Consider the following 15,550-nt stretch of genomic DNA (forward strand, 5'->3'; position numbering starts at 1 on the left):
CTACAACTGCAGAAAATTCAAGAGTCCGGGAGTGACTTGACTAGTATTTTTCCATCCCTGGTGACTCAGAGTTAAAGATGGCGCTGTGGCAAAAATTAGAAGATGGGAGGGGGCACTGGGTGTAGCAAAAGATGACTTTTGGGGGGTTGCTGTTCTGCTTTAAACACATAGTGAGATAACTCAGCACCAGATGAATCGTGGACAATTTTTTCCTTAAGATTTGGTCTGTAGTACAACTCTGCATTCTCCACGCTTAAAAGGAGGTTTCATTTCGTGGGCGCGATCGCCTGGGGGGTGACGAGAGTGTTTCTTTGCCTCATTCATATTTCCTAGCCTTGGCGGGTTCCATCACAGCCTCCATCACGCTTTGCCACCTCCCGTTTTTCCCAGCGCTGGCTATAGTTCTGAGGAGCAGAGCGCTTCTTCGGGGCGACAGTGGGGACACGAGCACGCTCCGAGAAGCACCTGAACATTTCCATGGTCCCTTCGCGCTCCAGAGGGAACGTATTCTTTCTCTTTGGAGGGCGGCGGCCTGGAGCTTCCCGCGCGGGCGCGAGGAGTCCAGCGCTCGGCCCCTGACCGCGTGCCCGGCCGCAGCCTGAGGGCCCGCGGGCGGGCGCGCGCGCGCGCGTGCGCGCCCGGCCTCCGTTCCGTAGACGCCGCGACGCAGCGCCTCTGGGCCCAGGCTTAGGTAGCGCGGGGGCGGGGCCGCGGGAGGGGGCGGGGCCGCGGAGGGGCGACGAGATCCGGCAGAGGTCCCGGCGGTGAGTCGACGCCGCATCGGTTGTCATGGGAACGGCGGCGTAGGCAGGCGCTGACGTCAACTGGCGGCGCGCTGCCCACACTGCGGCACCCAGCGGGCGCTCAGTACCGGAGTGTCTGGCGGCTGGGGAGGCGGTGCGGCCGTCTAGGTCTCAGCCCACCCCGCACGGTCCCGGCGTCGGCTCCGGAGGGACCCTGGGCAGGTCTGCGCCCTCTTCGTGAGTACCCTGCAGGCCTGCTGGTGGCGGGAGCCCGGGCTCGGGCGCTCGGCCTGCCCTGGCCCTCTTCAGGGACAGTGGCGTGGAGGGCTGCTCGGGTCCTAAGGCGCGGGGGCGGCGGGCCGGGGAGGCCGGGCGGGGGCTTCCCTGCACCACTGCAGTCTGACCCGCCGAGCGCGGCAGAGTGGAGGGATGGGGTTTCCGAGAGTTACCTCTTCGTACTTAACTTTTCATCTCCCATTCCTGGGCTCCTTTTCTCCGGAACGCTGAGCGTGGTGTCGTGAAAGAGTGAATGCAATCTTTGCCTTTCCTATTCCCGGTTCTGGTTTAACAGCGTTTAAATCAGATGCGCACTAAGTACGTACGTTTATTTCCTTTTAGGGTGTCAACCTGGTGCTGAATCTTGAACCCGTGAAATACCTTCTTAATTACATCTGAGAAAAGGTGATCGATGTGTTACGTTTCTAAGAGTATAGTTACATTAACAGGGTCGTTTCGATATGTATACAAATAGAAGAAAACGTATACTATTTAGGGATCCCTGCCAAATGGCTGTGCTACATTTCCGCATTACTGTGAAAACATCTACTGACTGGAGCATATGGCTTCTCCTTCTTTTGAGAAAAGGATGCTAACAGTTTTTCCACCTGTTGCGTTTACGATTGCTGTTACTGCTTGGGCGTTCCGGAAGAAGATTGCTTATTATGAGCACTCTGATAAATTAAATATATATATATATATATATATTTGAAAGAAGTTCAAATACCAAAAGTTTTTTTAATCGTATTTAGAACCTTATATATTTATGGAGACTATTCTGATATATTAGTTTAATTATGTATACGGGTTTTGTTTGTTTCCTTTTATCCCGTGCTGTAAAATTCGGTCAAGGAGCGAATCATCCAAGCCTCTGCTTTTTCTTCCCTTGATCTTTAGTCATTTATTGGCTGATAATCAGGCTTTTAGAGAAAACATAAAATGAGATGAAATGTAATGCAGTTAATTTCCCTATTTTGTATCTCTTAGCAGGTCCTGTAAAAGGGTTTGTGAGGGAGAAACTTTTAAATATAATGACATATATGAGATTCACAGATGTCATTTTAAGTTTGACCTTAATTTTTGCTGATGATCTTATCAAATATTAGTCATTCTATAATGTATTTGCCATAGTACACATTACCATTTAGAGATGATCATTTCTGTAATGTATTTGCTATGTTTATCATTACATTAATATTAGTGTTTACTAATTGGATTGTACGTTAGACTACTAAATAGTAGTAAACAATGTGAATACATAATTTATTTAATTTTTTTTGACTATCGCATAATTGTTTATTTTTAATACTATAATAATGGACATAAAGTAATGGGCCAGCCACTGTGCTGATAACTTTGCTTTTCAGTATTTCCTTTTCTCCTTACAATAAAGTAGGTGCCGTTTTAATTTCCCAGACCAAAAAAAAAAAAAAAAAGCTTAAGCCTGACTCATTTTGACCCTAGAACCATTATTACTGCCCGCCCCCCACTTTTAAAATGGGATACATAGATGAAGAGAGCACAGGCCTAGCGCTCCACAGCTAGCAGTTTGGTGGGGGACGGTCAGAGAAGGTTTTACCAGAGTGAAAATTCAAGGCCTAGGTAGGAGGTATGAAGATCAAGGTGCTGTCGGAGCACAGAGGAGACATATTTAACGATTGCTGTTACTACTTGGGCTTTCAGGAAGAAAATTGCTTGTTATGAGGACTCTGGGAAATTTAAAAAATATACATTTGAAAGAAATTCAAATACCAAAAGTTTTTAAAACCATCTTCAGAATCTTGTTTATTTATGGAGACTGTCTCTAACCCCTCAAAGTTAGTGAGCTCCCTAGAGAAGATACTGATACTGACCTGGATCCTTGGACTCTTTAATCAATAGAAATTGATACGAGGGCAGACAAAAAGTTTAGGTGAGGCTTTATTGGGACTTCTGTTGTTTCACGAGGGAGTGAAAACGGGAAACTGGGTGGTGGGTTGGGATGTGGGGCAGAGCTGGTTCCTTAAATGGGGAGAGGTTGGGGCCAGATTTGTGGGCTGGGCTGGAGGCGTGGCTCAGGTGTTCTGCCCACCCCATTGGTGGTGCTGTGTGCAGGGATCCTGCACAGTATGCTGCTGCTTTTGTTCCCAGCACCTCAGAAGTTGGGTTTTGGCCCTTTTGTATCTTACTGCTCATGATTTTGCCCGAACTGTGCATGCATGCAGTTGTTTTTAGTCCCTTATAGTTTATGTTTGTCCAGGTGCAGACACACCAGTAAAGGGACCCAGGTCCCAGGTCTTAGCCTGTGTCAAAGGATAGTTAGGAGTTAGAGAGACAAGAGAGGAAGGGCATTTTTCAGGAGAGAGGGGTGTATGTGTAATGGTACAAAGGCAAGAAAGAGTTTGGCACATTTGAGGGCCTACAAGTGGTTTCACAGGGCTGGAGCCCACAGTGTGGAAGTGTGGCTAGAGAAGGGGAGGTGGAGAAAGGCAAGGGGTCAATTCACTAGTAGCTTTGGACCCCAATGGGAAGGACCTCATGTTTTCCAGTATTGGGAGCTACTGAAGAGTTCTAAACAAAGAAATGATTCCATCACATTTGTATTTTAGAAAATTCCTCTGGTGGTTTATTTTTTAAGGGTAGTGTGATGGAGGCATGGAAACAGTCTTAAAACAAACAGCAAAATCCTTCCATAGTCTTTCTGTACCTCATAGCTACTGCCTCATGTCACTGCCTGTGCAGGGTGGAGGGAGACAGTTGGAAGCAGAATTGTAGAAAGAATTATCTACACATTTCTTCTACAGGTCTTACCTTCCATTCATTCCTCCACCTGTGGCTGCCAGGTTTCTGTCCCTCCACAAAAAGCTTTGCACATGTGACTTCCTGACTGCAGATCCAGTGGACACTCTTCAAATCTTGCAAGAACTCTTCGTACCACACAATGTATACCACTTCTTTCTTGAAACTCTTTTTCCTTTGGTTACTTCTCCCAGTTTTTCATCTATCTCCCTGATGTCTTTTTAGTGTATTTTGTGGGCTCCCAGAATTCTGTGTTTGGCCCTTTTTTTTCTTGCAACCATCACAAATATAAATAAATGATGCCCAAATCTTTAGACTCTTATCTCCTTGCTGGATTACTATATCACCTACCAAACATAAACTGATTTTATATATATATATTTATATGAATCTCCATACACACACACACACACACACACACACACACACACTCTATATGTGTATACAGTAATAATAGCTATCATTTTTGAAGAGCTTGCCATGCTCTAGGCATTGTGCCTAGTGTTTTACCTGCATATTCTTATTTCATCTTTACAAAAACACTGTAAGTGATTTACTGTTATCATTGTCTTTTGAAAGAGTAGGAAATTGAGATTAATCTACTGACAGGTAGAACTGAGATTTGAATCCAGGAATCTGACAATAGAGCCAATGCTTATAGCTGCTTAATACCCGTCAGATATCCAGCTCAACATGCCCTGCTAAAGCTCACTGAGCGTCCCCCTAAGAAGTATCTATTATAATTGTAGCTAATGTTATTGATGCTTGTTCTAAGGCACTGTTTTAACCTTTTAATCATTTAACTCTTGTAACAGCCCTTTGAATAGTCACTGTTAGACTGATTTTACAGATGAGGAAACATTGCCCAGCCCATACAAGTAACCGTGGGAGATTACAGTAATTCCAGGACTTGTGTTTTAAACTACTTCACTACACTTGTGCTATACTGCACTATATTCCAATTAATGATACTAGTGGTCTAATTATTTCCTTTTGAAAAAGAAGAGAATCATCCTTGACTCTTTGTTCTATCTCTTCAGTAGTTTTTATTTAATCTGTCTAAAATGTCATACATTTTCTGCTCAAGATAAAACAGAAGAATATAAGTAAACCTTTTCTTGATGACTCAGTCATAATATAGTTCAGCTATTTTCCTATATATTGAATCACCATGGAATACTATAAATATTAAATCCTTATTTGCTTTATTATTTTTTTTTCTACTTATGTGCTGTCAGGTTTCAATTACTGATACAGTTGTCTTTGCAGCCTCTCTTCTAATTTGGGGTAGATTGGAAAGATGATCAGGCTTATTGGATCTATTATCTTCTAGAAAGTGTTAATGCTGTTTCCTATCAAAAAAGAATAGGAGGTTTTACTCTGTGTATTTAATGTTGTCTATTTTGTCTGTATACCAGATAGTTGTTACAGAAGTTAACTCACATAATTAGTGTATTTGTATAATCATTATTTTCTTTTTAGCATTTGTTATCAGACTTTTCTGTCCAAATTACTCCTAATACTAAAGGAACACGAATGTGGATCCCCAGGGATCTGCAACCTTAACTGATAATTGTTGAGTCAAATCAATTTTTTTTAACAGTCTTCATTTTTATTCTTAAAAATGTATGCATATTGTGTTCTAATGTGAGAATTAATGTCTGTTTTGGACACACACCCTCATCTTTTACAAAAACTGGAAATTTAAGAACATATATACTGAGTTTATCCATGGTTTTGATACACAGTGAAACACACCCAGGTATTTATTTGAGAAGATGGAATGAATGCTTGTGCTTAACCTTCTCTGTTGCAGCATTTTCAGTGGCAGGTACAGAAATATTTAAATTATCTGTGAATGTGCTACCCAGAAGCATACTTTACTAGTGTAATAGTGTATGTGCTTGGGAAAGTCACTTCTGATATGGAGTTTGGTTTCTCAAAAGTACATAGAAGTGTTCATTTTTTTTTACTTAAAATACTTTAAAAGATGTATTAATATACTAAGATGTTTATTGCCTTTCAAAAAATTTTTAAATTTTTTGTTTCAAATATATAAATATTTTACTCAATTATGATCCAGTTTGCTTTACTTTAAGACTCTAAACTGATTCAGATGTATTTAAGTCATTTACATAAGGTTGTAATAAGAGAACTTAGTTTTATTGGTATAAACCTGATGAGGTAGTAGACAGTCACATAATCTTGTGTGAAGAGTATTTTATAATTTTTATTTGGAAATTCCATATTACAAATAAATCCTCTTTGTTTTAATAGGATCCTTATTGAATCAGTGCTTTACACTATAACTCAATGCTCTCCATGAAGCTGAGATATGCCCACTGGTAAGATTTCTATGAAATTTATCTATGCAGTACATATTATTTATTTTAAAGTTTGGATTATTTTAAGGGATTCTTCAATTAAGGAATGAAGTAGATGTCATCAACCGAAAATTACATTTAGAGATATTTCATAGTTTGATATTTAGCTTTCTATGTAATGTTGGTGATAAAAGTTAATATGTATTCATTGGCTGGCAATTTGGGACTCAGCTGGGCAAGGTAAATGATAACATATGGTTAGTTTTTATTTTTTATTGTCAAAATGGATTTTTCACTTTAGAGTAGACTGTGGCAAACTTTTTCCTAAAAGGCAAGCTAGTAAATATTTTAGGTTTGGTCTCTGCTACAACTCCTCAGCTCTTCCATTGAGGCACAAAAGCAGCCATAACAGTTCTTAACAGAATGGGCCTGGCTGTGTTTCAATAAAACTTTATTTATTAAAACAGGTGACTGGCCTGCAGGTAGTAGTTTGCCAATACCTGCTCTTGGGCATTCATTCATTGAGCATTTATTTATTTGAAACATGTTTATTGAGTACTTACTCTGTGCTAGACCCCATGATAGTAGCTAGGGATGTAGTTATGAACTACCTCATATAATGGGAGAGACACAGTATATTTATGTATATAGATATACAAATAATTACACAAATTCAAGTTGGGTTAAGTGCTGTGAAGGAAAAGAACAGTCTGTCTTGTCAGAAACAGAAATTTAGATGAGGTTGTCAGGAAATGTTCCGCTTTAGAGGCAACATTTAAACAGGTATCCTTTTTTTTTTAACATCTTTATTGGGGTATAATTGCTTTACAATGGTGTGTTAGTTTCTGCTTTATAACAAAGTGAATCAGTTATACATATACATACGTTCCCATATCTCTTCCCTCTTGCGTCTCCCTCCCTCCCACCCCTGCAGGCGGTCACAAAGCACTGAGCTGATATCCCTGTGCTATGCGGCTGCTTCCCACTAGCTATCTACCTTACTAAACAGGTATCTTAACACCAGCCAGCTGTGAGGAGTTAGAGGAAGTTTGCACCAGGTGGAAGCAGCTTCACATGGGAGATTGCTTGTTCTGGCAGAAGAGCTAAAAACAAGGATGTCTGGCTAGAATGTAGGGATCTAAGGGGATATTTATTTTTTATTTTTTTTAAATAGATCTTTATTGGAATATAATTGCTTCATAATACTGTGTTAGTTTCTGTTGTACACCAAAGTGAATCAGCCATATGCATACATATGTCCCCATATCCCCTCCCTCTTGAGCCTCCCTCCCATCCTCCCTATAGGGATATTTGTTTTAATTGAAGCTGTAGAGGTAGACAGACCAGGAAGTAAGAACCATGTAGGGCATGTGAAGGACTTGCTTTATTTTGTCCTAAGTGAACTGGGAAACTTACAGGGTCTTAAGCAAGGTACTAGCATGATCTGATTTATGTTTTAAAGGGGAAAACAACTTTCAGCTTTTAATATTTGTTGAAGGCTGATTGTTGGCCAGGAAAGCACTAGTCATTTTTCATGAAAAAATGATCTTTGACATAGGATTATTCCGATTTTACACATAAGGCAAATGAAGTTTAGAGATGTTAAGTGACTTGTTTAAGGCCATGTAACAGTCGTAGGTGCTACTGTGCATCATAAGTAAAGAGTTAACTTAGCAAAGGAAACGTTTAGAGGGAGTAGCCCGAAAGGTAAGATGGATATAGGTGAGTGTGGTGTCACCAAAGCCAAAAGAAGAGTTTTTAAGAAAGAAGGACTAATCCTTTTAACTCCTGCGGGTATTTACAAGGCTGTGGGGGTTTTATTTTTTAACATGATATGTGTGATAATAGAGTTGCATAGAAAATGACATGAGTCATTATCATTTGTAGTTGAGAGTGAAGCAAAGGTGAAGACCAAAGTTCGCTTTGAGGAATTGCTTAAGGCCCACAATGATCTAATACGTGAAAGAAGAAAACTGAAGAAAAAAATTGGCAAATCTGGAGAAAAAATCTCAGTGAGTAACTGATCATTTGGTAATAGTGTCTTGTATATCTGCATAAAATTATGACTTTCATATGAAAACTCCAAGGAACTTTGGAAATTAAAAACAGTAAATCTGTGTTGTGGTCAATAACGTGGTAAAGTAAAGCTTGCATTAGAATCAGCCTCACTCTTCACTCTTTGAGTATTGAGTTCTTGAGTGCTGTCCTACAAGAATAACAGACCAACTGGTTAAAGTGATTAGGGATAACAGGGAAACGCAAAACTAGACGTATTACACGTTCTTGAAGAAAACCAAGATTTTTAACCCAGAATTGTGAAGAACTTAAGAAATAATATCTTACTTTGGATATTTAATGGCTTATCTGTATTTAGACTTATTCATCTGATTCTACCCAGCAGAGCCAGGAGAAATCAGTGGAACCTTAAAGAAATACTTATCCTTTTCTACTTGAGGTATACTTTCAAATGATAGAATTTTTGGTAGCACTCTTGAAGGGATTGAAAATACAGAACTCAAAGCAATACTAAACAAATCAGCAATTAACTACAACCTGATTCCCAAGGTATTATAGAGTCTGTAATAGTATCCCAGTTAATGCACTGTTCACTCTTCAAACCTATCTCGCTATTTCCATTGCACCTTTTACCTCTTTGACCATAATCTCCGCACAAATAAATAACTTCATGCATGTTCTGGTAATTGGTACATGCATGTCCTGGTAATTGGTACAAAGAATACATACATTTCTTTGGCAGGAGTTTTATGAGTTATATGCATCCTACATTTTACTTGTAGCATATTTTACCCTAGTCTGTATTTTGTCATGAGACCTGTTCATTTTAATACTGTCTGGCAGCCATCAGTGTAATAGTTATATTCTCAAGTGAGGCAAAAAAAAAAAAAAAAAGTTATAGCATTGGCTAGAATGCAGCTGCACACATGTGAGGGGTTCATAGTATACCAGTACTACTGCATACTATTGAAGAACTGCTGACAGAATGGATCAGATTAGGTCTCCCATAGTGGATGCTGCTCTAAAATAGAATATGCCACTTCTGGTGTACCAGTGTGCAGCATGGTAGGGAAGAGTGGCATACGGACGATGCAGCATTGCTTACTGGGATATGCCCTCCCCTTGAGTAAGGTGGTGTACATTTCGCAAAAGCAGAAAGAACCCTGGACACAACTGTCTGCAGAATATTTTTATGGACTCAGTCAAAGTAGAAACTCATACTTTCTCTCACTGTCAGAACTGGGCCTTTTGTGCATGAACAAGGTGCAGTTTAGGCCAGGAATGCTAAATTAAATGGATAACTAGAAAATGGGCAGAAGATATGTTTATTTATCCAAGGTCCAGTTTAGATGTTGGGGACACACAAGTGGGAGGTGATTAAATGTAATCTACTCAGCCTCTTTTGGCACACACCAGGCCATTCAAGGTCTCTCTTAATTCAGAGATAAGTATTCTTAAAAAAAATATTTAGGAAGAGATTTTTCAGCTCAACGGAAGAGGATTATTCCTGGAAAACAAACTATTTTTGAAATGATTTACTTTAGCAAACAGAGGAGGAATACCTGCTTTTATTTACTAGATAACGGTGCTCTCTATCTTTCAAGCACTCTTCTAAACATTTTATATATATTCACTCATTTTCAATACAAACAATAAACTTATGAAGTTTTATATCCATTTATAGATGGGGAAACTAGATCACAGAGAGGTTGAGTAACTTACCCAAAGTTAGTGGCATAGTTAGTGGTAGAACCAGGATTCAAACTCTGACAGTCTGACTGCAGAATCCATTCTCTTAACCACAACCCAATAGGACCCCTTTTAATAAGGCATGAAGTGATGGGATCTCTTCAGAACAAGAACAAGGACTCCCATGTGCAGAACAGGCTGACACTGAAAAGGAAGCAAGCTGAAATAAGAAAACTAGGCAAAGAGAAAGCCATAATAAAATTCGTAATAATGGCAGGTTCATTTTACTGTTTTTCCACTGCCTATCAGGCACTCTGATAAGAGTTTTACAAATATTATTTCTGATTTTTATGTTAATCATGAAAATAGATATTAGAGCTCTTATTTTGCATATGAGAAATTTTATGAACATCTGAACAGAAAATGACTTACCATCTTTGCCAGGGCTGTATAGGCAGAAATAGAGTAAGTAGGAGTTATTTTATATATATATATATATATATATATATTTTTTTTTTTAACATATAACAAAGATTTTATTTAAATCATTAATTAATGAGGGAACCAGTAAGATGTTATAACCAGTTCAGATGGGTTTAATTTACAGAGATTTATCTAACAGACAAAATTCAGTTGCATTGTATTAATAGAAATCATTTACATAGCTATGGACAGGAAACATCTGTATTACTATCAATTTTCTACATGTTAACCCTCTTTCTCTACTGAGTTGTAAAATAGTCAAAGACAGTGAAGCAGAAATAACCAGAATGGATGAGCTAACTTTCACTCATTAGATTTCAGAGACTTTCTTACACTGGAGTAAAATCAAAACAACCTGCAGTCCTTCTGTTCAGGGATAACCTACATATACGAATTTTGTGCCATATTTTTTAATATCGTGTAAGAATTGTAGAATAAGGATTTAAAACCACAGGCTCCACGTTCTCTCTTCATTGCTTCCTTAAAACTATATCTCAGGCCTAAGTAATAGAATTGACACCATGGAAGAATTTAATTAGTAATATGTCAGACAAATATGAAGCATTGTTCATGAGAAGAAATGGCTGCAACTAAAATGAAAGCTGTAAGAAATAACAAGGACATATAGAAATACTTGACCTACAAGTAAGTGTTCCCAGACGGCACTAGTGGAGCAGAAACAGTAAAAAGAGCATGAAGAGGAACCCTTCCTGAGGTTAAAAAAACATCTAGGAAGAGATGAACACATCTTGCATTTCAGGTAAATTTTATGAGATGAGAACTATATCTGAAAACTGTAATAAAAAAAAAGATAAATTTTGGGAACATCTAAACAGAAGAAGAAACATCTAGTGCATTTCAGACTTCTCTCTAAAAACACTAAGGCCAAAGACAATGGAGCAATATCTCTACAATATTTAGGGGAAAATTGTGTTCCAAGGAATCTACTTGCCTAAATTGTCAGTCAGTTGTGAGGGCAATAGTGAGCATGTGAATTAGCAAAAAATTGCTCTAGTGTTCCCTCCCTGAAAAAAACAAGAAAACTACTGAAGATGGATTAGTTGAATGTGTAGTACCATTTCCAGAGACATGAATCAAAATGAAGGATTTAAAATATATATATCTGGTTGAGCCTTGAAACCAGTTAAATATGTAGAAGTTTCTTAGGCCAGGTGTTTCAAGACGCTATGATACAAGAACTAGTATTGATAGAGTTGCTTTAGCTTCTGGGGGAAAAGGTCAGTTACAGTCTCATTTTATCTCACATTAAATTACACTTCAGACATCTTAAAAAAGTAAATGTAAAAATCTAAATTAGTAGACAAATACCTAAATAAGAAAATAGAAATGGACTGGTTCAGTTTTCCAGTGTAGAAAGATACTCTGATCTTAAAAGGAATGAGAGACATCCCAAGTAACGAGAATACTCCCTGTCTGCACACAGAAGACTCACTAAATATTTGTTGAATGAATAAATCTGATGTAGAAAATACTTTTTTGAGTCAGAAACAAATGCAACTAAAAGCCAATTCACTGAGGAAAATATGTGATTTTTTTTAATAGCCACAGATCTAATACTCTTTTATATAGCCAATAATATATAATAATTGTTAACATTTATTGAACATCTATATTCTGGAATTAGAAGGATCTTTTCAGTGTTTTATAGTTATTACCCTATCAATCTTCAGAGCAACCTTATGAGTAAGTTCCATTCCTATTGTTAACATGTAAAGAAATGCCACAAATAAATGCCATAAATAGTAAGATACTAAATCTCTAAGTGAGCAAAAGGCATGAAAAATAAAACTAATTACAAGAGAAAATAACATTGACTAATAAAATATAGAAACACTTTAAAAGCTATTCAGATTGGAAACCAGAGATGGTATTTTTGCTTACCAAATAAGTATTCGAAAGTTTATTAGCAGGGTAGAGAGCAAAGCTTTTTAATATAAGGTTCATAGAAAGGTGAAGCAGTACAACAAGTATAGACAACCTTTTCAGGAAGTTTGGCTGTAAAAAGGGATATTGTGAAGATGATATTGATTGCATTCAGGTATTTAAATGCTGATAGCTGGAAGATAATGGAGAAATTGATGATGCGGGAGAGGAAAGTTTTCTAGAACACAAGAAAACCCACCTCTTTATTTATTTATTTTTATTTTTATTGGGGTATAGTTGATTTACAATGTTGTGTTAGTTTCAGGTGTACAGCAAAGTGAATCTGTTATACATATACATGTATCCACTTGTTTTTAGATTCTTTTCCCGTATAGGCCATTACTATAGGCCATTATAGTTCCCTGTGCTATACAGTTGGTCCTTATTAGTTATTTATTTTATATATAGTAGTGTGTATATGTCAGTCCCAATCTTCCAATTTATCCTTCCCCCTCCCCTTACCCCCTGGTAACCATAAGTTTATTTTCTACATCTGTAATTCTATTTCTGTTTTGTAGATACGTTCATTTGTAGCCTTTTTTTACATTCCACATATAAGCAATATCATGATATTTGTCTTTCTCTGTCTGACTTCACTCACTGTGACAATCTCTAGGTCTATCCATGTTGCTGCAAATTGCATTATTTCATTCGTTTTTACGGCTGAGTAATAGTCCATTGTATATATGTATCACATCTTTATCCATTCCTCCGTTGATGGACATTTAGGTTGCTTCCATGTCCTGGCTATTGTAAATAGTGCTGCAATGAACATTGGGGTGCATTTATCTTTTCAAATTATGGTTTATATATCTGGAGAAAACCATAATTCAACCCACCTCTTTATAATGAGAAGGAAAAGAAAAAGGTCATTTGGGGTGCATGAAAATTTGTAGACTTGGTAGCAGAAAGTTGCTACCAAGCAGCTTCCCTTTTTTTAAAAAAATATTATTTATTTACTTATTTATTTACTTATTTTTTTATTTTTGGCTCTGTTGGGTCTTCGTTTCTGTGCGAGGGCTTTCTCTAGTTGTGGCAAGCGGGGGCCACTCCTCATCGCTGTGCGTGGGCCTCTCACTATCGCGGCCTCTCTTGTTGCGGAGCACAGGCTCCAGACGCGCAGGCTCAGTAGTTGTGGCTCACAGGCCCTGTTGCTCTGCGGCATGTGGGATCTTCCCAGACCAGGGCTGGAACCCGTGTCTCCTGCATTAGCAGGCAGATTCTCAACCACTGCGCCACCAGGGAAGCCCACAGCTTCCCTTTTAATGGCTTTTATCTGTGAAAGTGAGTCAATAAGTGACAGTACTGGACATCAGAGGTGAGTGAAGGAAGTTTGAAATAGCCACAGAAGAGTGCATATGAACAGATTATGCAGCATAGAAGAATTGTCCATAGCTTTGAGGCCTCAGTTGAATTTGTAGACTAAATGTTTACAATAGTGCCAAGTTTTGAAGTGGTTCTTCCAGCAGTATTCAACAGCCTGGTTATAGTTATAGAGATGAAAGTCAATTTGAATAGTACCTGGAGTTTTTCCAGACAGGTGTGATGGATGGAAAGTACATGATAATGGTGAGTGATGAATGAAGTGATGGATTATGGAATCAAAGCATCAGGAACTAAAGATGAGAGGAATGATGAATAAGGAGAATATATTGGGTTCAGAGCATAATGAATGATTTATTATTTTATACCACTAAGTCTGGAGTGGTTTGATACTCAGCAGTAATAGGTAGAACAAATACAGTAAGTCCCTGACATACGAACCTTCAAGTTGCAAACTTTCAAAGATGCGAACGTGCGTTCATGTCCAGTCACGTTAGTTAATTCACGTGTCTGGCATATATTGTCACGTGTGTGCATCCTCTACAAGTGGTTGTGCTTTTGTGTACTTTACAGTACTGTATAGGGTACAGTAGTACAGTATCTTTATTTCAAGCCCAGGATGTCTAGAAGTAAGTGTAAAAGCAGCGGTATATAGCCGATTGTGTTAGTTGGGTACCTAGGCTAACTTTGTTGGACTTAAGAGACAAATTGGACGCGCTCTCAGAATGGAACGCGTTCTTATGTAGGGGACTTACTGTAAATATAAATTCCTAAGTAGAGAATAAACACTCAAACTGTAGCTATTATTAATTTTGAAGATGCATCTGAATTTTTGCCTTTTAAAGGGGGAAATTTAAATCATGCTCTGTTCATTATCATTGTCAGTTTTATATCACCTTGATTTCATTCCTTTATTTTTTCCTATCTCATTTTATCCTAATAACTGGTATTTAATAGAGGCAATAACTTCTTTTATGAATGACAGCTTGTGAAAATGTTTGTGTTAAATTAATTTTAAAGGGTGGAAAATATTCTAGATTCTCTAGCTGTTAATAATATCCTTTAGTTGATTTATGTATTTATTCACCTTTATCAAGCACAACATTCCAAGGGCTCAGAGCTCAGTTCCCAGGAGCCGGCCACGGGCTGGTCCTGAAAACAGGCCTGTTTTGGGATCTGAATGACTTGAGCAACCAGGGCTGCTGAGTTAACCCTTTTCTGCACAACCTTTAACCAGACTGATTAGAAAAAAAAGGAAATGAGCACAAATTACCAATATTAGGAATATAAGAGGGGTTCACTGCACATGTGTTAAAGAGCTTAAAATGGTAATAAGGGAGTAGTATGAAATAACTTCATTTCAATAAATTTAGCAGCTTAGAAGAAATGCATAAATTACTTGAAGGACACAAACTACCAAAGCTCACTCAAAAAGAGACAGATAACTTGAATATTGTATATCTTTTAAAAAAATGTGTCTGTGGTTAAAAACCTGCCCACAAAGAAAACCAGGTGGCTAGTTTTCTCAGCTGGCTTCACTGATAAATTTTACCAAATTATTTAAGAAATCATAATAATTCTATATAAACTCAGACTATGCAGAAAGAGTGACTACTTCTCCACTCTTTTTGGGGGCAATTATTAAGTACCCTAAAACAAAAACCAGATGAAGACATTACAGGATACTACACCAGTATCCCTTTTGAATCTAGAGCAAATATCTTCCACAGAATGTTAGGAAATCAGTCTTACATTATATAAAAAGGATAATATGCTGTGACCAGTGGGGTTTATCTCAGGAATATATCACAACATTTGAAAAAAGTAGTCGGTGTAATTTGCCATATCATAAGATTAAATAAAACCATATGATCATCTCAACAAATGCAATAAAAAGATGACAAAATTCGTCACCCATTCTGATAACTCTTAAACAAAAAGAATAGAAGGAAGCTTCCTCAACTTGATAAAGGG

The 15,550-nt window shown here is 38.1% G+C and overlaps 1 protein-coding gene across 32 annotated transcripts in view; it reads left to right on the plus strand.

The window, feature by feature from the left end:
- The first annotated feature begins 823 nt into the window (after window positions 1-823).
- Window positions 824-15,550, plus strand: part of AHI1 (Abelson helper integration site 1) — a 246,470-nt gene continuing 231,743 nt past the window's right edge. For 17 of the 32 annotated variants that reach the window (XR_007470460.1, XR_007470461.1, XR_004477149.2 and 14 more), the window contains exons 1-4: window positions 825-980; window positions 1,362-1,424; window positions 6,075-6,142; window positions 8,009-8,133. Coding sequence is in view for 17 of the 32 variants with exons in the window: in XM_033406680.2 (XP_033262571.1) it covers window positions 6,133-6,142; window positions 8,009-8,133 (135 nt within the window). In the remaining 15 variants the exon portion in view is untranslated. Of the gene's footprint in view, window positions 981-1,361; window positions 1,425-6,074; window positions 6,143-8,008; window positions 8,134-15,550 lie in introns of all 32 variants that reach the window. The other 15 variants (XR_007470456.1, XR_007470454.1, XR_007470453.1 and 12 more) reach the window with 3 other exon arrangements.

The sequence above is a fragment of the Orcinus orca genome, chromosome 12 (genome assembly GCF_937001465.1).
Source record: "Orcinus orca chromosome 12, mOrcOrc1.1, whole genome shotgun sequence".
NCBI classification, from domain to species: domain Eukaryota; kingdom Metazoa; phylum Chordata; class Mammalia; order Artiodactyla; family Delphinidae; genus Orcinus; species Orcinus orca.